The sequence below is a fragment of the Bacillus rossius genome, chromosome 11 (genome assembly GCF_032445375.1).
Source record: "Bacillus rossius redtenbacheri isolate Brsri chromosome 11, Brsri_v3, whole genome shotgun sequence".
Classification (NCBI taxonomy): Eukaryota; Metazoa; Arthropoda; class Insecta; order Phasmatodea; family Bacillidae; genus Bacillus; species Bacillus rossius.
The window spans coordinates 54,694,335-54,720,740 of NC_086338.1; the positions used below are offsets into that span (position 1 = coordinate 54,694,335).

The window sequence follows — 26,406 nt, forward strand, 5'->3', positions numbered from 1 at the left end:
TTCTCTCAAACCTCCGTCTTTCGATGTATCGAATGATGTTTGTTGCTCACGTCGCGTACTACGTATGGTATAATCTATGGTTGTGCGCGCAACTGTTTGTTAACTTTGTTTTGAGAATTTAGAGGTTAGAAAATACGTTGCGGTGGTATTTGTGTATCTTTGTTCCACTACATTAATCATTTAGCTGGAAATTTATTTACCAGTTTAAGTAAATTTTGGTGTAGTAATGCCACGCTACTAGTAGAATTTTTACGTTATAGTGAAAATGATACTTTAAACTGAAACTGTTTTGCATGGCGAAGATACGATTTTTGGCGGGGACTTAAAAAAAATTTGTTAAGTGAAATATACTTTATAATAAGAAACGTTATTGTACCGGTATTATACTGTACATTTTTATTAAATTACGATTTCTTTTTCAACTAGAACAAACGAACTTCGGTAAGCTATTGAACTTTCGTTTGGCTCGAAATATTTCGCTAAAAACGAACTTCGACAGATGAAATTCTTACCGAAATCGAAAATGAAAGTAGCAAAATTTCGATTTCGGTATCGGTATACCGAACATTCGCACAACCCTACTTAATAATTAAAGTCATCTTACATTTAAGGTCATCTTGATTTCAAAATTTCCAGATTCCGAAATGTTACACTTTTGGGAACTCGTAACTCAGTGGCATTTAATAACGAAGGCCATCTATAAGACGGGATGGATACGAGGCTCAGCATGTAAAAATTGAAAATCTCAGTTCCAATATTTTTTTTCATCCATAGATCTGAGTCCAACTAGAACTAAAATTTGGTTTAATAAGTAAAAAAAAATTGTTTGGTCATGAATGATCTTGGCTGAGTTGGTTATTTAATTTTCTTGTCATTATTATTAATTGAAAGATTTTTAGTTTTTTATTCCAACATTTCTCTTGTAGGGTCACAGGTTTTTGTTGGCAGATATTTGCTTAAACGCTGTTTTCCAGCCAGACGAGGTCGCACAAGTGATCACAATTACTAACACGTGAGGAATACTCCCGGCGTGGCGAGACGAGCGACGGTGGTACCTGCGTGTCGGTGATGGGCGCGCCGTGGTACATCCCGGGCACCAGGCCGGGGGGAGCGGCCTGCTGCTCCAGGGACGCCATCTGCTTGTGGACGTAGCTGGGGGAGCTCGGGCTGCTGAACTCGCCGTCTATCGCTGCGGGCAGGCACCACACCGTCCGTGCAACACTCCCCGCTCAGCACGCCAAGACAAGTGGCATTACTTGCAACTGCACGCAGCTGGGACGAGCGACGACTACTTCCGGAGGGCGAGGCGTGTGTGACGCCTTAAGGGCCCAGCTTCAGAATAAACTACGCCATTTGAAAACTGCTCAAAGACATCAAGAGTGGTGTCCGCTAACTAAAAACATTTAAGAATATGCCGAGGGCAGGTAGGTAAGTAGTTCTGTTTCTGTATTCCACTTTTAAACTAGTATACTTTTAGAAGATTGAAAATGTGTAAAACAACAATGTTTTCAGAATAATTTTTAGGCATGACAAACCGGCACAGATTCTTGAAAGCACTCGAGGGACTTGCATTACACATTTATCTTCTTTCCTCCGCCATATAATGTTATGGTTACCCGCTCAAACCTTATATATAGATGTCCTATCAATGATAAGAAGACTGCGCGCCAGTTCACATACAACGCTAGAGTATCACACTCGTCATCCCGCCTCGCTGACACAGATACGCCCCTGATTAGGCGGGGCCCTTCAGAGTAATGGGTGTTTCTAATCAAAAGCCAACAGCACGCCTGGCGCTCACAGTGGGCCGGTACAATCATCCCTACATGAGCGAAATCACGCCTAGAGACGGTCTCTCCCCCGGGTCTATGCCCCCTCGCGTGAAGGCACATGCGGCATCACTACCGATGCTGCTACAACAGCACTGCATAAACCCCCAACTCACACAATGTAACTCTAGGTCTAAGGTGCACACACTCACGTACATTTCACACTTCCACATCTCTTTGATGTAACATTTGTTCTTAATATCTCTTACGTAATTTTGTAACGGTTGCCATTACTAATTGTAATATCAAAAATCAATAACTGAAGAGCATTTTTTTTTAAATACAGTGTAAACTCTATACAACGACACTTAACGGACTGAGCATTTTTTGGCATCATAGAGAGTGGTCGTTAAATGGAGAGAAATAAAATATATCATTTAACTATTCTACTGAACGTATTAATAAAACTTTTTCGTCAATACACAAAGATTTTTGTTTACTCGCCATGTTTACAGTTGGAAAGTCTTCAAGCAACTGCATTATTAATAATAACGTGTAACAACTTGACAAAAGTCTAGTGACCAAGTTAAACATGTGCAAGTTCATCATACAAAATCAAAAGACAAAAAATTTCTTAGGATCTCCGGTACGTCAGTTGAAGTAAACACGTGCTAGATAATACAACAACAAGACACCAAACAAAAGAACTTACACAGCTGCAGTTCTTATCAACTTCGGCAACTTAGAAAGTACTGCTTAATGATTTATAATACTGTATTGTTGTCGTTAAATAGAGTGAGCGTGACGCTATATAGAGTGTATTATTGTGTAGAAAACAAGGTAAACCAACCAAAGCCAAGCAATTTGGACATTTTAAGGAGTTTGTCGTTAAATAGAGTGAGCGTGACGCTATATAGAGTGTATTATTGTGTAGAAAACAAGGTAAACCAACCAAAGCCAAGCAATTTGGACATTTTAAGTAGTTTGTCGTTAAATAGAGTGAGCGTGACGCTATATAGAGTGTATTATTGTGTAGAAAACAAGGTAAACCAACCAAAGCCGAGCAATTTGGAAGTTTTAAGGAGTTTGTAGTTAAATAAATTGAGCGTGACGCTATATAGAGTGTATTATTGTGTAGAAAACAAGGTAAACCAACCAAAGCCGAGCAATTTGAAAGTTTTAAGGAGTTTGTCATTAAATAGAGTGAGCGTGACGCTATATAGAGTGTATTATTGTGTAGAAAACAAGGTAAACCAACCAGAGCCAAGCAATTTCGACGTTTTAAGGAGTTTGTCGTTAAATCGAGTGACGTTATAAAAGTGTAAACAAGGTAAACAAAACAAAGCAGAGCAATTACGACGTTTTAAGGAGTTAGTCGTTATAAAGAGTGTGCGCAGTGCAGACAGCTAGTCCGCGGAGGAGGCGACGCCCACCTGGCAGCGTGGGGAAGAACGGCAGGTTGGTGCTGAGCATCTGGCCGGTGAGCGGCATGCCGAGCCGCGCTGTAAACGCCGCCCGCACCTCCGCCTCCGACACCGAAGCCAGCTTCGCGCCGTCAGACTGCAACACAGCGCCCGCTCCCTTCCGTCCTCGCCTCGCCCCCGTCTCCGGTCATTTACATTTGATGTGGAGAGTCAGGTATCACTTCAATGTATTTCAATCAATCTTTTGTTTTGATTTATTTCGTTACTATTCAAATCGTTTCATTTCATTAATATTAATTTATTTCGATTTCATATCATGTAGTTTCACTAAATTTCATATATTTCTCTTCATTTGGGTACATTTCCTGTTTATTTACAATGTTTACAATCATTTAGTTTGATACATTAGTATTCAGTTCATTTTGTTACGTTTGGTTGTATTTCATTTCAAAATTTTTTCGTTTCAGATTATTTCGATTGTATTGTTTCACTTTAATTTTAAGAGTCAGGTATCATTTCAATATATTTCAATCTTCCCACGCAACTGAGCTTCCCGTCCTCAACGCCGCGCTGCCGCTCGGAGACTTTGTTCCGAGAAGCGAGATACGTGCGGAAGACCCAAACCCAGCTTTTGTGGTGGTGCTGACCTGAACTAGCCACCCCCCCCCCCCCCCCTTTCCAAGCATATAAACACGCAGTTATTTGTGATGCGCAAAATCAATTTAAAAAATATATACATACATATTCAAAGGGGTAAACATAATAAAACAACCCCTCCCCCTTATCCAACAATTGATCATAGTACTAATTGTTTTATAGTTGGCTTAGACCCAAAATACCAACTCTTCCCGGAAAAACTCAATTCTCGGCAATAAGGCGAGAATTAACTGGCACCTAACAGACAGTTTTCCAAATGAAAAGGGCAAAGGAAACAATTTACAAGTTTCAATGTGCATATGACGTGCAAAACAGAAGTATAAAAATTAGTACTTGTCTGTGGCAGTCATTTTTTTTTATGTAGCTGAATTTCTGTATGGTACCCACCATTAAAGACTTCTCAGCTTTGGTAAATAAGTAAAATAAACTTGTATCATTATTCACTGCAGCGAGAATACCTCCTGATCTATAGCATCTGCCTGGCGCGATTTCCGTGAAACCGTGGGGAAAACGGAATCAGGATCGTCTGTCCGGGATTCAAACCCGGGACCCAAGGGGCGGAGTACAATGTCTTATCCACTGTGCCGCCTTGCTACAATTTATAAACACACAGTCATACATGATTTTTATCTGGTGACAAAAAATTTTTTTTCACTTCTATAACAATATTTAATACACTGAAGTTTTTTTTTCCACCATAAATTAGTTTTTTGGATTTTAAATGTATCACATTTTACTCCCTGAATGGGTTTAAGGTGTCGCCTGGCTAGGTCGCCAAATGGCATGCAGAGCTTCGGGAGTCAACACGACATCTACAAACCGCTGAGGATTTATTAATTTTTTTTTCTGGAAAATTTTATGTAGTAATAATTAAGATAGGATTATAATTTCAACATGTGATTATCAGTTGTACGTTGCGTGCACGAGTCGGGAAACCATCGGTGCAATTCATTTTCTCTCCGGTACATTACACAGCATTGTAATAAATTTTCACTGAATTTTTTTTAAATTTACCATTACTGTAAATGGGAGATGTGGCTTGATTTTTTTCCATTAGTATAGCCGTGCGAAGCCGGGTCGGGCAGCTAGTTATTTTGTAATACATAAAATTAGAAAAGAATCAGTTATTTCACAGCCAGCAATAAAGAACGTGAGCCCCACGCATGACTTGAGTGTGCCGTGCTAACGGCCTTATCGGCGGACGGGAGCGAAGACACTCACGGAGGAGTGGGCGGGCGGGCGGCCCAGCGAGATGTTGGGCATGGAAGGGCTGCTGTAGAGGGACAGGTCGCTGATGCTGTCCTGGCGGCTGTTGGCCAGCTGCCCGTAGCTCGAGCCGTCGCCTTCCTGCGGGCAAGACAACACAGCGGCCGTGAGCGGCAGCCTCGCGCCACCTTCACGCCTCTGGCCGACCGGTTCAGTGGCGGTCCTATGGGAGGGGTTATGGTTTTTTTTCCACCATAAATTAGTTTTTGGATTTTAAATGTATCATATTTTACTCCCTGAATGGGTTTAAGGTGTCACCTGGCTAGGTCGCCAAATGGCATGCAGAGCTTCGGGAGTCAACAAGACATCTACAAACCGCTGAGGATTTATTAATACCCCCCTGCCCAACAAATAACCATTCAAACCAAAAAAAATAATAATTAATTTATTCCAGGCTGAATGTTAACCTTTGAATACAGTTCCTTTTTTTTTTATTTGTTTGAAATGTATTATTTTGCATTTATCAACGTACCTCTATTTTTTTTAAAAAACTTTAATACTCTAAAATTACGTAAAACCATACTTTTTGATGACTTTTCAAGATGTCGAAAATGCTTAAACATACATAGCCTTTTATGTTCATAAATTCGGATTACATTTTAAATGTGAGGTTTCCCACGCCAGCAAAACCCTTCGGAGGTTTCCCCCTCCCCGCAGTTCCAAGCTGCATCCGCCACTGGACAGGGTATGTAATATAAGGGGAGATATTATTTGTGCTTCTGGGGTTTACACAAACAGGTTCCAGTCTGCAAAACACACAGAGGAAACAGCTGATCATTTCATGCCGGGCACTATAACTGCCATTATGATAATACAAGTGTGCAAACACTGACATTGACTGGTGTCGAAAGCTACGACCAATGTTCTGTCAGAACACAAAGGCCCCGCCTACCTGGGCACACTTACAGTATGCAGAGATTCAGGAAAACCACACATTATTTAAAAACTGTCCACGATATGAGAGTGGTGTTTGTTTAAATAAAGGCAATTAAGGGTACAGAGTGCGGATGAATTATTTTTTTTTGCATGGAACATCTGGTAGATATATATATATATTTTTTTAAATCTTCATTTCTACGCCATATAATTCTATGATTATCACTTGAAATCTCGTAGTTTCTCTGTGCACGACGAGAAGACTGCATGCCAGTTCAGATACTGCGCTAGAAGCAACCGCAAGTGTTGCACTTATCATCCCGCCTCACTGACACAAACACACCCTTGACTAGCCAGGCATCTTAATGCAAGCTGTAGCTAAATATTGCAAACATTCAAGACAGCAAGGGCTAATACCCCTCAAGATGGATAAACATTACGAACTGCATGAAATATAATGGAAAACATACATAATTGTTTGTACACACAGATACTGTTAACAACTAGTGACATCGTACGGCCGAAGGCCACCCCAAAGCCCGACCTGCACCCGCCAGTACTCGGCTCCGCTAACGGAAAGCACCCCTAGCCATGGCCCACCTGAGTCAAGTGAGCGGACCGCAGCCCAAGGTAGAGAATAGCGAACCATTTTAATTACGCATGCAACGCACTCCCCGTGCCTACAAAATTCCCCACACAATAATAAAGTAATCAAAAACAAACAAAAGCCCCTAATTAATAGAGTGCGACGTAGGAGTGCCCGGGTCACTCACGTGTAGTTTTCTACTAAAACAGCTGTGAGTGCAACCCTTGCGGCCTTCAGCCTAAATTCAGTAGTGAAACGTGTGACGTAACGCAAACCGCCCCAAATCAGCATTATCATTCGCCACTGGAGTAGTTATCAAGAAACAGACAGTCTCCAGCTTGACTCTAATATTCAAACTTATTTTAGACAAACTTATTAAATGTCAATTCTAAAACACATATAGATATTAAATTAATCATTATGTTTTATTATGTGAATTTAGAGCCACTTAAATTTAGTTAATTATATAGATTTTTACGAATAACGGAACTTTAGAAACTCTGGCGCGACAGGGAGCTCACCCCTCCCCTCGCGCCAGGGCTGCACGCGAGTACAGCGCGACTCGCGGACCGGGACGGACGCACGTCCCACGGGGAGCCAGCACCTCTTTGTTTCACCGAACGTCCATCTGGTAATTATAGTCACAACCAAAACCTTTTTTTTAATACTCCCCGTGTTTGCCCGGTCCTTTTCCGGTGTAGGGCCTAACCCAGCCGCGTCAATTCAACACGCCCCACACAAAGCATTACGTGGGGCCGTGCAGTATATGGTACGGGCCGTCTCCCGCCAACCCAGAACTTTAGTTATTCGCCCAGTGCACAGGCACAGGCTACACCCAAGCTTAAACGTGTTTTTAATTTAGTAGCGAGCCGCGGTCCACACAGGTGGGCCCGCGCGTCGCAAGTTACCGATTACGAGATTAGCCGATGCTAATCGAACGCTCTCCCGCGACTGCGACTGGCGTGAGGACTTAATAAGTAAACACACGTAGAGGCACGCAGGTGTCCCTCTCAGATAACGTGTGCAGTGTAATCGTGTACGTAAAAGCACCACAGAGTGCAGTTTTATCAAGTGTAATTGTAATAATAGTGTAATCAAAACTTCTACGTGTTCCGACGCCTCATTGGCAGTCATGTACCGCCGAGTAAACCTCGCGCCCAATGTAATGAACCAGTGTCAATCGTGAACAATAAAAAGTCCACCCCGCACCTCCCGTGCGCGACGTGCGACCCGTAGAACAACCAGAACAGTGTATGTAAATTCACCTAAACAACCCAACCTAATCAGGAAACAAATTCCATCACCGCCGACGGTTCTAGCGGACCACGCTGGGGCAACGAACCCACGACCATCACACGGTTAGACACCGAGCTAGCCTGGCGCCCTCCCGGAACAGAAATCTCTAAGAAAGCCAGCCACCCCGCTAGGACCTGCGTCCGACCTCGAACACGAGACCGCGGCGGACGGCACTAGTTACAAAAGTGTTTCACTTTCAAATTTTTAAGAACCAAACGCCTTTTTGTAGTTGTATATTTAAAAGCAGTTTGGTAAATTGACAGTTGTTAAAATTAAAAACAAAAGTTCAGTTAAAATGATACAAACGCTCTGCTACCATAATTATTAAGCTTTGCCACTTGGTCACTTCTCCCCCGATAGAGAACTACTGTTTTCCATATTTTGTTACGGGCTTTCACAATAACATTCTTGTAAGCAGCTAATGCAATAAGCCCTTTCGAGCTGATGTCCATGTTGTTTGGAATGAGTGTGGTACTTAAACCCTTTTTTTTCTCGTGTTGCAGTTTTTTTCCCTGAAATCATGAGCAGTCATTTTGGTAGCAAAGCCAGAAGCTCATGATATATAATTCCACGATAGTTCCTATGCCGAGTACATTTACTTGCAGCGTTTGAATAAAATATTCTGTTGGCTCTGTTCTGCATCACTTGAAGGGAACTGTTCCTTGTTCTCAAAGTACAAATGGACGTAGTTATGCAAAAAGGAACCAACCCACAATTTTGTTATATTTTATTTGAAAATAAATTAAAATAGTACAAGGTTGATCGTACCATCGTTGCTATTATTATATCAGTATTTATACCAGACCATTAAAATTATGCCCACATTTTGTTATCAATACGAGAATTACAATTCATAATTAACTTTAACTTCAGAATACTTAGAATAGGTTTCATGTGGGTTGGTTAATTTTTGCATAACTACGTCCAAATGAGGAACGTTGCGCGGCGCACGAGACGGGGAGACGGGGAACGGACGGGCACGGTACCTCCTGAATGGGCGTGTTGCGGCCGGCCGTGGGGGACGACTGGGTGTTGGACGAGCTGGGCGGGGAGTTCGGTCCCGACTCCTGGTTGCTGCTGTTGGCATCTGCCGACACACACACGGCCAGTCAGCGCTCGTCTCCAGACACGCTACGCTCTCTGCTTGCTTCCACGCAGGGCCGTCAAGGGAAACTAATGGCCCGTGGGAGGGGGGAAAATAATTTTGTCCCCCCACTCCCCATTACCCATCAATAGAGACCGGAAAAATGCGCGGATTTATTCGGCGATAGGCTAAAATTCAAATACATACACCTTTTGGATGATTTTGCTATTGGCTTACTGTTCATCTGGACGAATCTCAACCAATTAAAAACCCTCAACCAAAGCATGGATCGAATCACAGACAAACCAGATGAAACGACTACAAGTCAGCAGCCAATGAACTTGCGTTATTTGCCCGAGTGTACAGGGGAATGTGCAGTCTATCCTGAAGGCCATCGACACCGCGAATTTTTCCGGTCCCTACCCATCAAACACCACGATTAAAAACCACTCTTAAAGACTCAGGAGTTAAAATGGCCGTAACCATAGATGTTACTGAAAAAAAAAAAACTGCTTAACTTGTAAGGTTTTCAATGATTTACTAGCAATAATAATTGTAATTTACAGACACAAAAGCACAAAAAAAAAATTTGGATCTCAAATGGTGCTCTGTCCTCGTGATGATTATATCCACGCCCCTCCCTCCCTCCCTCGACACCCCAGCTTCCTTGTATGGGATGCTGGGTAATGGCAACATGTGATACAAGAGAACTTGTGTTTCACTGAACATTTAGGGGGCCCCTTTCATGTTGCAGCTGAGCATAAAGAAAAAAAATAAGCTGAACATTTTACAACATGCTCAAGCTGAAACTCTCAAATTTTGCTGTTCGTAACCACGCACTGACTTGTGAGCTCAGTACAAGTTTGAGATATACGTATTACACATGAAAAAAAAAAAAAAAAAAAATTATGCATATAAAATATAATTCAATGGTTTACAACTTCAAGAAAAAGACTAACATTTACATCTTATTTTCCTAATAACATAATCATCTGTTTGAAATGTAATCCACTGATAATTATAGATACAATTCAATAATTAATTGAACATCTAACACTTTAAACATACATTATTTTCATGCAGAAAAATGCAGTTAGTGGTATCCACTACAATTAATACATGCTTCTGGTGGGTACCTTGACTTACCACGAGTAGTCCATTAAGAAGGTTATCACTTTTTTTTACCTCCTCATATTGTGCTGAACGTAGGATATATGCTAGGACTAGGATATGCTACACAATTTTAATTCGCTGTTGCATTTTAGAGACTTAAGACTTAAGCAACCATCATGGAAAAAAAAAAAGATTCTCCAGAAATCAGTATTATTATAAGTTGCATATTTCAATGTTATTGAGCTCAGTTTAAATTCAACCAATTTAGTAATTTATTATTTTAATTAAATGGCTTAGATCACTTGTTATTTTTACCTGGTTAACAATCTCTTAAAAGTGAAGTATTATGTTTAAAACTGGTAGCAGTTATAACCTATAATGACTGTGTGCATTTTTTTTTTTTTTTAAAGGATGAGAAGAATGTTTAGTACCAGCTCAAAAAAATGGTAAGGTGAAGCCTGGATTATTATTAGGCTACATTATGCTGCATCCTTGATAGGCTTTTAAACTTTAAGGCATACGAGTGTTTACCAAACAATCTTGCAGACAAACGTAAACAAAATGAAGTGGCACAAGTGCTCCTATCACGCAGCAGTGGTGCAAACATAACATCCGGCAGCTCAAGAGCACCGCTCAGTTGCCAACTAAGCTGACCTATCTGTCCAATGTTATAAAACATTACTGCACACAAGTTAATATCCTAAACAGACAATAAAATAAAGTTTATAATTATAAAAAATCACGTGTTTTCACTAGCACAAAATGAAATTTATATTCTCTATGATAAATATATATTATTATTGTATTTCAAACAAGTTTAAAAAGTCTGGAATACAGTTCTGATACGACCAAACATAGTTGCAAAGGGGTGGAAAAAATACAAGGGTTGGAGGACGAAAAAAAAAAATTCTTAACTTCCTTAAAAAAAGCACACTATCAAATCCATTCAAATTATTATTATAAGTACTATTTAGTGTGTGTATTTACTGTATCGCGTGATTGTTAAGTGTCTGCCTCTTATTTCGACTGTTGGCAGGTACTCAAACTGGAATTAAATACATAAATAGATAATAATTATTGTTATCGATATGTTTTTTTCAGGAGGGATAGTCATCATTGACAGAAACTGAATGCATATTGGTAATTTTTTGGTCCAGTCAATTCTCTGCATGAACTCGGAGATGCCGTGGAGGGGTCAGAGAGTCTGTCTCTTATTCGACTGTTGGCAGGTTCTCGAAATGAAATTAAAAACATAAATAATAATTATTGTAATCTCTTCTCAGAGTGTTGGTGTGCATGTCACAATTTATAAATAAATAAATAAATAAATATGCTTTTTTTTTCAAGAGGGATAGACGTCGTGGACAGATCTGAGTGCACGTTGGTCCGCCGCGGAGGGGTCTCGGGCGTACTTGCGAGCTGGGACTTCCTCTTCATGGCGGCGAGCAGGCGGCTCCGGTGGTGCCGCCCCAGCGGGCTGGCGCGCCGCTCTATCACCCTCTGTTTCAGGCGCACTTTCAGCAGGTTGGGCTCGGACGCTGGGAGCACGCGCGCGCGCCACACAGTGTTAGTCGACGGCTAACGCGTTAGGCCACACGGCAGCAACGCCCAGTCCCGACGACACAGATCGCCGCGGCAACCACTCCCCCCCCGTTCCCGTTTATCCCCCGTTTCGTCCCGAACGCGTCACAGGCAGAGGCGAGAAAAAAAACTAGTCGATTACCTACACGCCACATTCCATTATTCAAACAACGTTTTTTTCGATACGTCACAGGCAGAGGCGAGAAAAAAACTAGTTGGCTACCTGAGCCACATCCGATTATTCAAACAACGTTTTTTTCGATACAGTATTCAAGGATAGAATCATGTTGAACAGTCAAGCCTAACAATGCTTCCAGCAAGGACTGTAACTAATAAACAAAAAAAAAACATCAGCCTGAGTAAGAAAATAACAATCAATAATAGCTTAAAGGTCGTCGAACTCAGGAGTGTACACAGAATTTCATTTGCTGGTTGTTGGTGGGAAAGGGGGCAGAGAAATGAAACCACCATGCCCGCTGTTTGCTTTCAATTTCTTTCCTTTTGCTGATGGAAATTATAGATTTTTATAATTTTTTTTTTTATGATTTGAGGGGAAGGGGGAAAATAAACCTCCCCTGCCCTACCCCCCTGTGTTCGCCTCTGGTTGGACCTGCAAAATATGGTCCCTGTTTACGAACAAAAAAAAAACCAATTTAAGTACATAATTATATTCATTCTAACTGGATCGCAAAATGTATTGATATACTCTACTGTGGTTGGATCCTCCTCGCATTAGCCACAAATCAATTTCTAATGACAGAAAAACTTTAAACCTCAAAAAAATTTCCCAAAGCTGCGACTTTCTGTGTCGTCGCTAAGCCTACTCAACACGTACAAACACATGCACAAACTCAACACATTACTACACGAGAACTCAATGCAATGAGGGAAAAAATACATCACATGGACAAGCTGTTATGAATCAACCATATATTAAGATGTTAAACAAGTATTTGTTACGTTATCACACACAGCATGACAATATGCACATATCTACAGCCAGAAAAAAAAAATTCCACCTTATGTAAACATTTAGGAAAATTTATGACAAACTACAATTTTTCAAATCTAATGAATAATGTTAGAAAAGATGTACTTTTTTTTTTTTGGATTGGATAGCTTTTGAAACAAGTACAATTTTAGTAAAATGAGAGTTGTCAGTATATTTTAACCGACATTAACAACTTCCAAGTAGAATTATGACACAAGCATCAACTATGTTTTTTGTGTGTATTGCAGCAACTTCGTTTGTTTCTCTTAGTTGTAATTTGTTTCGAAAGACATTAGAATGAGAATCACTGTGGATCAGCAAATGAAACTGGAAGAAGCGGGCGGGCGGGGGACCACGCACCTGTCTTGCGGAGCGGGAAGTCCTCGGACTCGTACTGGCCGGCGGGCAGCAGGGGGGGCATGCGGTAGGGGTGCGGGTGAGGGTGTCCCGCGGTCAGCCCCGAGCTGCCGGGCTCCGCCCCCTGCGAGCCCTGAAGGGCGGTCCTGCAAGCAGTCACCCGGCCACGCTCACGCTCCCGTGGGTCTCACCGAGGGGCGCCCGCTTGCACCGGCACAGTCCCAGCTGTTCCCTGGGCCCCTGTCCCGAGAACCCCGCAGATTTTCGAACCCTGCGTGGCCGTGTGGCTGAGATGATCTCAGCGGGGTCGAACCCGGTGGTTTTCGCGAGACGGAAACGCGGTGAGTGCCACAGCTCCTACCACCCAATCGTCAGTCAGGAGACTGCTTCACTCAGATCTCATCCCCCCTCCCTGTCTCCAGCGACCCCAATCGTCTACGAGAAACTACACCATAATTAGTGGTGGGACACGCACAGAAATGCAAGTTGTGACATGTAGCATTTAACTAAAACTTCATTCAAATAATAAGAAAATGAAATCTTTTCAATGTTTGAAATCCAAGGAATATCGTTTTATTTCTGGACGAAAAATTGTCTACAAAGTGCATGGTTGGATCAGAAAAAATTAAGTTCATTTGTTTTATTGTGCATCCCTTATTGAATCAATTTCAGACCAATAATTGATCAAAAATTATTTTACCGGAAATATGCAGCAAATAAATTGACCCCTGTTTTGGTGGAGTAAGTATTACAAACCAGCTTTTATAAAAATAAAAAACAATAACATTGATACTAATTTCTCCAAAACAGTATCATTTTGACTGCTACATGATGCACATTTTCAATTTAACGATTTGTAATAAGCATGACTCACTTTTGGAATAAACAAATAAATAAATAAAATATTTTAATTTTTCTGTGTTTGAAAATTATTCTAAGGTCGTATTGTAAAAATGAGTAACTATTAAAGTTGTAAGATTAAAAACAAGAAACTTTTTCCAATTTGTTTTCATTAAATAGTGATTTAATATTTTAAAGAATCGGTAGTCATTAAAGTTAAGTTTTGATTGAAAAAGCTGATTATTTTTCATTATTTTAATTTTGTTTCAGTGCTTTGTGAATTTCAGTGTTGTATGGTGTACTGAAGTGATTTTCGGCGTTATTTCAGTTTTATCGCAATTCACCATATAATCTTGACCCTAGAAATTACATACCAACATTAAAATCTAGTTCCGTAATGTATAAGTCTGTGGACTTGGCAAAAAAAAAAAAATTGTGAGCTCGACGTTGTAAATTTACATTTGGTCCGATGATAGGGGCCTCATTTTTCTGAAAGTTGGTGACCGGCAGCACACTTCGCCCCGAGTACCGACAGTACCGACAGTACCGACACGTGACAACTTGCACACGAGGCAGGGCTGACAGGAAGGAGGTCGCAGTAAATTTGTCGCTCTCGAGACGTGTTGGCACGCGTCCAGAACACTCCCGCGCGTCAACACGTCCTGGTGACGAGCCAAGTGTCGACACGCTGCTGTTTCCCGGCCAAACACGAAGGTGCCCGGAACACACATCAATTTTAAAAAGAAAGGGCCACGTCTTCAAAACGAGTGTGTGTTCCTAATTAATGTGTGCGGTGCCTCCACAATGATGTCATTTTGAGCATTTATTTCTCCCTGTTGCTTGAAAATACTGCCATTATCACCACAGAAATTTTTTACAACTCTTGTCCATTGAAATGATTATAATTATTTTCAAAAATACTTCATGAAGGTAAAAATATGTAATAACTGAAGTGATTGGTTATTTGGTATTTGATAAAAATTTTATTTTATTTTAATTATACCATCTTTTAGGTAGGTACAAATGTTACAACTATGAAAAAAATTTTAATAAACAAAAATATTCAACATTTCTACTTTTTTTCTCTGCTTTCAAGCACAGACATGTACTCAAACAATGGCAAGGTAAGGTTTGACAAAGAAGACAATTATATATAAAAAAAAAGATAATAAACACAAACATTTAATTAGAGTAAAAAGGTCTTTAATCAGACATTCTATGGTTCTGCACATTATGTAATACTTAGAGACAAGATTTTATGGTTGCATTTAAAATATAATTTTGTTTTTGAAACCGAGGATATTGGTGTTATTGTGTTTTATTTTTTATTTTTATAAAAGCTGGTTTGTAATACTTACTCCACCAAAACAGGGGCCAATTTATTTGCTGCATATTTTCGGTAAAATAATTTTAAATCAATTGGTCTGAAATTGATTCAATAAGGGATGCACAATAAAACAAAAGAACTTAATTTTTCTGATCAATGCACTCTGTACACAATTTTTCGTCCAGAAATAACGATATTCCTTGGATTTCAAACATTGAAAATATTTCATTTTTTATGAATTGAATAAAGTTTTAGTTAAATGCTACATGACACAACTTGCATTTCTGTGCTGTACAGGGACGATGTTCAATTCCTGTCACTGGAATTTTTTTTTTTTTTAGATGCTAAATGAAAAAAAAAATGGGAGTGAATTTTTACGATGTGTACGCACCAATCAACAAAAATTCCACAGTATGAAACAAGGCTACATACATTTATTAATTGTAAATAGTAGTGATAAAAAAATTTTTTATAAACTTTTTCAAGTGTGTTTATATAAGTGAGGCTAGGTTCTACCTCTTTAGGCACATTATGACAAAATTATGAGAATTAATTTTTACAATTAGCATGTGCATTATGCAATAAAAATTGACAAGATGAAAAATAAAGCTACATAAATTAAAAATCATAAATGTGCATTTGAATTATATACTTAAGTTATTGATATTGAATACTGAGCCATATAATTTTTAAAAAAATATTGTAAATTTTATTTATATAAATATCACTTATAAACTTTTTAGTGCATTTAAAGTACTTTTATATATGTGATTTATGTTTATGTATGTTTAATTTATTTGCATTAGAAATAATTACATTATTATTTAATAAAAACTTAAAAAAATAATAATAAATCCTCAGCATATTTATCTGCGATTGGTGTTATGCAAAGTTTTGACATGCTTTTCGCTATTATTTCAGTTTTATCGCAATTCATCACACAATCTTCTCCCTAGTAATACAGCACCTGCCAGAATTTCCAGTTCGGCCAGTGTTTACGTTATTGCCCGTTTACATTTCAACACAGCGTTTCCTGTTTTCTAGCAAGTTATTCAGTAAAACCTCAATACATAATACAAAACCTGAAAAGGACCATAATTATGTCACTTTGCAATAACAAGTTTTTTTTACTAAACCAAACTATTAAAAAATGTATAAACAAATTGTAAATAATTTTTAAATAACATAAATAAATTTCTTATTAAGTACATGCATGACACACATAAAATAAAAATATGCTCCAAGAAAACTTGCCCAAGGGATTGTAAGATACAATTTTAGGATGGCTACATACTTGTTCAAGAAGATTTAAGAAAGAATAGTACTGTAGCAAAAAAACGTGACACTTGTCATCCTAATTTTCCTTCAACAGTTTTTTTTCTTTTTCAAACTGCAAGCAAATTGCAGCACACACACGAAAAACCTAAACAAAACTTGTGCCTATCCCAAAATAATTCCTATCTAATGTGCGTGAATGTCAAATAATCATTAAAAGTGTGTGTGTGTGTGTGTGTGTGTGTGTATGCCCCTTTGTTGTATTTTCCTAATAGCTAGCTCTCGGACACAACATGCGCTGCAGAACAGTAACTGCTTGTTAGCTGTCATCTACATGAAAATATTCTACCAAAAGCAAACGCCCAGATATTTTATAAACAGGCAACATGAAAACCTTATAAAAAGAACTTGACACCGGTGACTAACCGAACTATTTACAGCATCTGTCTGTCGCCCAGTGGCGCTTGAAAGTAAATAAACGACAGGCGGCCGGCCCACCGGCCGTGGAACGTGACGACCCCGGTGGAAATGTCGCTGTAACACCCACTCATTGTTTCCTCTCCACTTCCTCATTAAGCTGACGGGGGCTCAATTTCGTAACAAACAAATTGCTCCTGTCTGCCGCTGTTTTTTTTTTCTCTCTCCCCGACCCCCCTCCTCCCGTGGTCTTGTCTGGGCTGGTTATATTTGCAGAGCGCGAGGTTGGCAGAACGCTCCTGACCTCACCAACGCAAATAGCACAACGTGTCGCTTGTCCCGAGCTCAACACAGTTCAAGAGACGAGCGAGCATTGGAAAACAAGCCGCCGATGTTGGTTGTGTAGCTGGACGAACAAGTTTTCGAAGCCCTTTTAGTGTCCCTCCCCTTACCCCGACACTTTGCATCCTTCCGTCGCGCCGCAAAACTAACATTGTTGTGGCCGAGGGCACCAGGCGCCAAACGCACGACACTGCCCGTGTCGCCAATATAAGAGGGCAACTAACTGCGTCGACACTTAAAAATTACGGGACATGACCGGAAAACAAAATTTGAGTTGGCGCATAACTGTAAGGACACAAGACCACGTCCTGCCTCCCCTAACTGGCCGTGATTCAAGACAAGCAAAAAACTTGTTTTAGAGGTTACACCTGAAACCTGTGCTATACTGAAACTGTGGCTTAGCATATAGAAAGAAAATAAAAAATAAACAAATACAAGGAAACAGGGTACGTTCGCCTTGAGAATCTCTACCAAAATCTTCAGCACTGCTTGAAAAACATAATTAGACTGCAATAACTTGATTAATAATATTATCTTCAAAGTTTCCTACTTTCAATGAACGCTATCATCCTCTCTCATGTCGTACTAGTAAAATTAACGATATTTTATACAGATTAGTAAATAATTTTAACAAAACTGATAGTATTTTTTTTCCCCCATATTAGAAGAAGTCATTGTTTGTTCGTTACATGCCAACAATAATCCACTTTAGATATTAACCAATAAATATTAATTTTAAATTATTAACGTTAACTTCAAGCTATATTTTAGTTTTTACTTGTGTATTGTCCAGTATTTACCTACAGGGTTGTTCTATGTGTATAAGAAAATGTATTATTTGGTATTTATACTGTAATGGTTGATGTTTCTTGTCATCTTAATTATTTGCATGATTTAATTTATCATTTATTGTTTTACTTTACAATTATATGTGTTTTTGTCTATTTTTTATGTTTTGTTTATGTAATCTATGTTTTGTGAATTTTTTTTAATTTTTGTTCTTGTTTGTTTTTATGTATGGTGTCTACCACTTTGGCCTTATGCTGTGGGTTCACATGAAATAATTTATAAATAAATAAATAAAACATATGATTACCAAAAGAACTAGTTTGGAGACAAAAGTAAGAACATTACAGGCATTAAAAAAAACGTAAAGAGAGACATCTTGGAAATATAGCACTGTTTTTAACTAATTGGTCCAGATAACTCCACCCAAAGACAGCTTTAACACTACACTAGGATTGTGATGTTTGAATTTGTCACTAATAAAAATAATATTACATAGTACAGTATTTGCTGGATTTCGAGAGAAAAAAAAACTGGTAAATTTTTCTTGACTTTTAAATGCCTCTATTACTATAGCAAATAAATTGAGGCAAACATGTCAAAAATCTGCCACTGAATTGTGAAACTACTGGTTTATTTCACAAGCTGTTTTAAAAACAAAAAATAGCAAAATTTGAACTTTATCAACAATAGTTTAAACCATGCAATAACAAAAGCTAACTGCCAAATTTCACTGATGTGATGTGTGTTTTAGTGACTGATTGAAAAACAAATTTGGAACTATTTATTTATTTATTTATTTATTACTAGTGTCTTTCATGATCTTTTTCTAATATTCATGATGTTTAAGGAATTTAAAGGGACTTTCGTCATCAATTAGATATCCTCTTTTACTACAGACATTGTGACAAATTACATAGGTATCCAACACCTTCACACACTAGCTTGCTTGGTGCATGAATACAAGCACATTTGCATTGTTCATGTTAATGGTAAACTCAGGGCTGTTATGGTGGCTATACTGCTTCACTTTCGATCAGACTTAAAATCTTTAAACACTCACAACATGTGTGAAAAAGTCGAGTTTACTGATTTGTCTGTTATTCCTAAAGAACTGTTTTACATTACAAAAATATAATAATAATTAATAAGTGACATTTATAATGACTTGACAAGTAAATGAGCAACGGAGGGAGTTATCATCTCTAAAGTGAGCATGGCAGTTGCAAAAAATACAGTATGTATTTATTACAATATCCAGAGACGCAAAATAAAACATCTTATAAAAAATTAAGTATAACAGGGTAAAATTTCCACATGAATATTGAAACTGACAGGGGAAAAAAAATATCCTATTCCCCAATACTGTATAAACCTGGTTAAAAAGAAACAGACATTATTTTATGGAGCTGTGAAAATGATGCATGCTGGAGTGTGACAGAATTAGAACGGAATGAATGGGTTCAACACGCAATATATCTCAAAGAATGAGTTTAAGAAAGAAAGGGCTATGGACCGCTGCCAAAGCAATGAAATACACATCCTTACATCAAACTAATGGCACTATAAAAGCTCTTTCTTTCATAAACAGGAGCCCAGTCCACCAAAATGGCAGATCCAGCAACCCTGATCCACATACAAGTTAACCTAAGGTCTTCACTGACTTATTTCTGAGAAAGACTTTCAGCTTTCACGGCCACTCCACACGTTCAAACACACCACTGGCCGGAGATCAACTCCAAACGAGCAGAAAAGCACACGGTAAACATATCAGACGCTGAAGTGAAACCTACACTCTGCATTCATCATGCGTAAATATAATATCACTCACAGCAATACCTTTTGTTTTTGCACCTTTTTTTCCATAGTTTTGATATTTATTTTCCAATTTTTGGAATCCCAGAGAGCAAGGCGACTCACCAGTAGGGTATTTGGAACCAGTTTTCAACGGAACCGATAAATCCCGGTACTCGCGGTACCAGGTAGTTATTTTTTATTTTTTTTATTAATGGTGCAGCAGTCGGTGACTGAAGCATTAACATTTAGTTTTGAACAACTTTGTTACGATTTTTTATTGCAAAATAAAGTATCTACTAACGTTAAAAAAATCACTTCTTACTTTCAATCATATAACTTTGCAAGGAAAAAAAATTAAGCAAATAATTGTTTTAACTGTTTCAAAATCACATAATTATAAACTAAAAAAAAAAAAAACTCTTTTTATACCAAACTTAAAAGAAAGAAAAACCACAACAAAAAACCACAGGCACACAGCTGTCCGAACACAGACAGGTGACTGAGGAAAGCCCGCATGATCGCCTCGCCAAATGAGAGATCGAACATAAGTAGACTTAGTGCGCAGTAAAAAAATAAAAAATTGAAATAAAAAATTATGCCGTCGATGCCGAGTCCGGAAATGACCGAGAGAACCGGGGGATCTCACAGAGTGGAAAGTACCGGGACTCACCAGCTGCAGTAGCCCTGGGGCCCCACGACTGCGCCGTTGGCGGCCGCGGCAGCCTCCCGCTGCTTCTTGCTCAGGAGGAAGCCCTGCAAGCAGACACCACTTCCAGCGACGCACCAACCACGCGGCAGGAGCGTGCTACAGTAGCTGTCGTCAAGCCGTAGCCTTGTTCAAACTGTTTATCTGCGGAAACTTTTTTTATTTTAACCCGAGGGTTTCAGAATATTTTTGCATGCCATAGGATAAAAAAAAAATCCTATCCCCACACGGTTCCCAGATCGAACAACACGACATGCACATGTTAATGAACTTACTCTTCAAACAGTGACAAAGTCACCGGATGCCAAGTAGTGATATTGCTCAGAAAGCAACTTAATGTATTTTAATTCGTAATTTCGCAGAGCAGTGCAGAATAAAAGAATCTGTCTGTGTCAATGGCGGCGAACCCGCGGGGAAGTTTTGGCCCACAGAAGAGTTGGGAGTTGCCTGTCACACAAGGCAGGGTGTAACTACTACCCTGGTAAATAAACTGAAATCAAACAAGATGTTACATCCAGCTCAGTTGCCTGTGAGTACCAACAATGAACTGAAATGCCATAAAATGAGATACAAATGAGAGTTTTGTAGTTGTTGATATTGTGAACAGTAAAATATATTTTTGTTATCAAGCCATCACATATAAAACTATCTAAACTACATTTCTATCTTCCCTGTACTACAGCCTACCTACAACAGATTGCGTAATTTTATTCTAAATATAGTCCTAGGCTCATTATTTCATTACAAGCGCATAAAAACGGTCCAGCCATTTGATTTATTTAAAATACACTTTGAACACCCTGATTCAAATCCAAAAAAATATCTAAAATTGGGTGAGCATTTGCAACATGATGAGAGCCATCAATCTGGTGCCATCTGAAAGGCTGAAAATTTTTTGCATGATCTGCAACTGCTTTAATACGAACAGACAAGTGTTCGCCCCTTTCAAAAACCATAATCAAATATCTCAAACTACAAAGGGGCCACACTACCGCATCATGTGGATTGTATGAAATGTTCTCGTCTTGTAGGAAACCTTCGACAGAAGTTGGAGCGCAGCCGGCTACAAGGGCTACCAGAGAACTGCCTCCACAGAGCCGTCCAATTTGGGGGGGCAGGACCCCTTGTGAAGCACCAGAAAGATTGTGCAAGATACAGAGAGGCCAGTGGTCTGCCATTGCCTCCACACAGCCGTCCAATTAGGGGAGGGTTGGGGGGGTGCCCCTTTGTGAAGCACCAGAAAGAAGACCGTGCGAGATACAGAGCGGCCAGAGTAGTCTGCCATTGCCTCCACAGAGCCGTCCAATGGGGAGGGTTGGGGGTGCCCCCTTGTGAAGCACCAGAAAGACAGTGCAAGATACAGAGCGGCCAGTGGTCTGCCACTGCCTCCACGGAGCCGTCCAATTGGGGAGGGTTGGGGGAGCAGGGCCCCTCGTGAAGCACCAGAAAGAAGACGGTGCGAGACACGGGCGCCGGCCGCCGGGCGACGCACGGCTACCTGCAGCTTCTGCTTGACCTCGGAGGAGGCGACGGCGCTCTGCTCGTGCTTGTCCTTCTTCTTGAGCGCCTCCAGCTTCTCCTTCTCCCTGCGCTCCTGCTCCTCCAGCTGCCTCTGCTGCTCCCACAGCTCCTGGGACATATAGGCGTACTACAGACCGAGTTGGAGCCCCGCTCCGTTGCCACCCGCCCCCGCCCGCCCCCGCCCGCCCCCGCACACACAACTGCCCGACATATCCGAGTGGCGTCTGTTTACGAAAAGCATTCAAGACTTCACAGAGGACCGATAAGTAGTTCTGTTTCCGAACAAAGTTTTTTAAACTGCATTTTTTGAAACAGTTAAAATGACTAAAAAGGCGTGTTTTCAGGGCAATCCTTAGGTGTAAAACAACCGGATTATTGAGGGACTTGCATTACACGTTTATCTTGATTTCTCCGCCATATAAAGTTACGGTGACCGCTCATATGCTCTGGGAGAAGACTGCGCGCCAGCTCAGAGGAGACGCCGCGCTAGAAGCACCAGCGAGCGTCGCGCTTATCATCCCGACTCACGGACCCACATACACCTCTGATCAGGCGGACCCTTTAAGGCGCGTCTACAATAGTCCGAACCTGTGAGCGGTCCGTGTCCTTATCCTAATGTGAATGACGTAACATTTCCACACGAAAAGCAGCCCGGTCTACAATTGCTACGTCCGATGTCCGAATATAATGATTTCTAAAGTAGTCGCCAGAGCGCAGTAAATATAGAATGCCAAAATAATTGTTTTTTATTTACTGTTTTCATGCTTTGAAAAAAAAAAGTACGCAGTCAAGTTTTGAATATTTAGTTAACTTGTGAAAGTTGTGGGAGTTCAATAATATTTATTTATTCTGTAAATGCTAATAAATGACCCCCTTTATTTTCTGTTTACCTTTTTGAAACAGGACCCGGTGAAAGAAAATATCACGAGTGTTCTTCTTCTAAGTTATCCAAAGGGCACACAGATAGGGATAAAACGTTCAAGTTGACGAATGTATTCGGCAGAACCCACTTTTTTCACAAGAGATGAAACATGGCAGACGTCGTCATGGGCGGTGGGTTTCCTCCATTCACTCCCATTTCACCCGCTCGTTCGTTCCATCACGCTCTGTCGGCATCTCACCACACCTCGTCGCCTGATGACCTCGATGTCGATGACCAATGAGACATTAGGTTTGTTTCACTCAAAGTTTCTTTTTTACCTTTCAACTCCCAGGGTGCCCTTGCACGTTTCACTTGCCGGAAACAGTAGGTTGTTTCTGCGCAATCATCTGCTTGTGTGTTGTTCATAATGCATTGCAATTTTTAGGACAATGAATAACTTATTTATCACTTTACAAATGACATTGACGATTCTATGTTTATCTCTCATAATATTTTTTAAAAAGTATTTTTGTTAAAATGTATTTTTTTAATTACTACAGGTTATGTGGAGTATATTCATATTGGCAATCTTACGATAAAACACGTACAACATAGTTTGATTAAGATCTCATCATTTGTGGCACAATATTAAGTATTACCTACGCAGCTTCACCTTCAGACGAATCTTAATGCACAATTGTATTTTTCAATTGTATTTGTTTGCGCCATAAAAAAAGTAATTCTCTTTGGCTACATGAGAGTTAACAATTCTTTTTGACCGAGGTTCATTTGCTCCTAATCTTACGACTCCTAGGGAGCAGAAGAGACAGCAAGTAAAACAAACGTAATACGGCTCAGTCTCACATTAAATGTTGGTTAATTCATGTTCTTCTCACTTCTTTCATTTGAGGTCTTTCCCTCTAACTATATGTTTTGTCAAAATGTTGTTACCATGTTCACTAAATATTATCTAATAGCGGTAAAAAGTCATGCAAGTGTTCACAATTATTACTTGCATGACCTTTTAGAGCTCAAAATTCATTTTAAGTAAATATCTGGCAAGACAATTTGTAACCCACAACAAACGCAAAAGGTCTTTACGAATAAATCTGCAAAAAAATCACTCAGTCAATAGCACTGACAATAAAATTAAATTTAAACAACTCAGCCAGTAGACCAAGCCTTAAGGGTGTATGTCCTGTTTCAGGTCATTATTTTAAATTTTAAATTATTGTAAATTTAACATGGTTTAACATGCCCAATTTTTAAGTGGCCTGAATTTTTACAAAATGAAAAATATATACATAGCACACTTTTTGCATAATTAACTGGCGAAGATGAATGTTCAAACATTTATGTGCAGTACAGATAAGGAGAATGAAACAGAATATAAAGATGAAACTTTTTAGTTTTAAACTAAATTTTATTGGGTGCTCTGAGATACGGTTTAATTTCTTTTTAGAAAAAAAAATTATTTCATTTTACCTAGCCTTCTTGAATCATTAGAATTTTAATTATTTTTAAAGGCTGAATAAAATTAAATAAATTTTTCAGAAAGAAATTTAAACTGTACCACACAGTAGCCACCAGCATCGCCTTAAAATCGAAATATTTTCAGTTATTTATTTCATTTGGTTCTTAAACATACTACACAAACATGTAAAAAATGCAACTTTGCTAGCTAATTAAGCAATAAGTATGCACTATATATATTTTTCTTCATTTTGTTGAAGTTCAGTTACTAAAAAGTCAGCAAGTTTAACAGTGTTAAGCGTAAAAATATAATAAGGACGTGAAATGGGAAGTACAACCTTAAGCCCATTAATTTACATTTCATTAGAACACTCAGCACTTCACTGCAAGGAGATTGATTCGTTTTCTCTTCAACTTTATCACCATCTTCTAGTTTTCAAGGTTTGAAATTAATAAGTCATTCCTACTCTACAGTCTTCAGAGAAGAAATTACAGGCAAAAAGAGAACAACTAAAAGCCTCTGCCTTAATTTCAACAGTTTTTAGATGATAATATTTTTTTTCCATACAGATTTTTCAATTGAAATGTTGCTTTGCTATTGCTATGGCAGATTGCTCTCATAATATTTTCAGAAATTGTAAGACTATTGCTACTTATATCATTACAGCTTAGTCATTCTTAAAGTAGGCCTATCAATTCAGTAACAAGCTATGTTGACTTCAGGCATTCCATTAAATAAAATGGTATGCCTTAATGAAGTAACTTTCAATAATGAAAGATAAAAAATTGTTCTACTTAAACAAAGGTGACATTTTTTGGTTTCTATGTAGAATCTCCCTCCCCTAGATGGTGACTACAAGTGCGTAGAGATAGTTTCTTCAGTCCTCAAACAGTGACTACATCTACAATCATGTCAACTACACTGTCAACCAATACAATGTTAAAACTGTCTCTTCACTGAAAGTTATGGCTAAATATATATAAAAACCAAAGATGGCAGGGATCAAACTCAATTTACTTAACACTTTAAGAAATGTTTACGTAAGAGAAGACTCTTACTACCACCTCCAATCCCTTCAATGCATGCCTACACCCATACTCTACTTTGTGCAAGACAAAGCATGTATCAACAAAAATGTGTCCCACAAGTTTTATCATAATCACTGTGAAATACAGACATTGTTAGAAACATCAACATGTTACAACAATGGAGGCCACTTCTTTGGGCATGCTCACTTTTAGAGTGACATGCTTGTGAGGTAAGAATCAGTGATTAAATACCAACCCCTTGCATTAATTAAAAAAAGCTTTTCAAATGGAAATATTTATTTGTTCACATGCTTATATGTTGGTTACAATTCCAAAAATCAAAGAACTCACATGAAATGCAGTGCGTATAGAACACATGGATATCAGCTGATTTATGTATTGTTAACAATTACTGCAAAATATTATGTAATTATTTACACAGTAGTTGTTAAAAATTTATAAAATGTTTACAAATAAACATAAAAAATAATTTCAAAATCCAAAATGTAAGTATTATTGATAAAAAATAATCGCACAAAATTAAAAAGGCAGCCGCAAAATTGTGGATTTGAGTTACACACATTTTTACTGTCACAAAGTGATCCGTTTCCTTGTGAAAAACTTTCCCAGCTGAATTTAATATAAAGTCCATTGTTATTTGACATGTGTCAATTCGGCAATTCTTTTAAGGTGTTGCAGAAGAAAAATACCACATCATGTATTATAGTTCTATTGCAGTCATTGACAATAGTACGGCTGCTCAATGGCGCAGCTATACATGGTTGAAAATGTTTCACAACATGCCACATCTATAGATTTTGCAATTTTGCAATGTGGCCATGTCCCACATTTTTATTTACGGCAGCATTTAAATTGTGAATACAATTTTATTGTACGCCAGATTTTCATGCTATGACAGTTTCTCATTTGGATACACATATGCACCTCAACAATGAAATCACAACTTTCAATAACAAGAAGTAAACACAATTGTTTACTTATAGGTCCTACAATAATAACATTTCAACAAA

The 26,406-nt window shown here is 38.9% G+C and overlaps 1 protein-coding gene across 6 annotated transcripts in view; it reads right to left on the bottom strand.

The window, feature by feature from the left end:
- Positions 1-26,406, bottom strand: part of LOC134537017 (histone deacetylase 4) — a 184,555-nt gene that overhangs the window by 31,975 nt on the left and 126,174 nt on the right. For 4 of the 6 annotated variants that reach the window (XM_063377206.1, XM_063377207.1, XM_063377204.1 and 1 more), the window contains exons 6-13: positions 21,989-22,138; positions 20,455-20,537; positions 13,004-13,146; positions 11,484-11,609; positions 8,861-8,961; positions 5,072-5,197; positions 3,203-3,329; positions 1,056-1,189 (exon numbers count right to left, since the gene is read on the bottom strand). In XM_063377206.1, the coding sequence (XP_063233276.1) occupies positions 1,056-1,189; positions 3,203-3,329; positions 5,072-5,197; positions 8,861-8,961; positions 11,484-11,609; positions 13,004-13,146; positions 20,455-20,537; positions 21,989-22,138 (990 nt within the window). The remainder of the gene's footprint in view (positions 1-1,055; positions 1,190-3,202; positions 3,330-5,071; positions 5,198-8,860; positions 8,962-11,483; positions 11,610-13,003; positions 13,147-20,454; positions 20,538-21,988; positions 22,139-26,406) is intronic. The other 2 variants (XM_063377209.1, XM_063377208.1) reach the window with 2 other exon arrangements.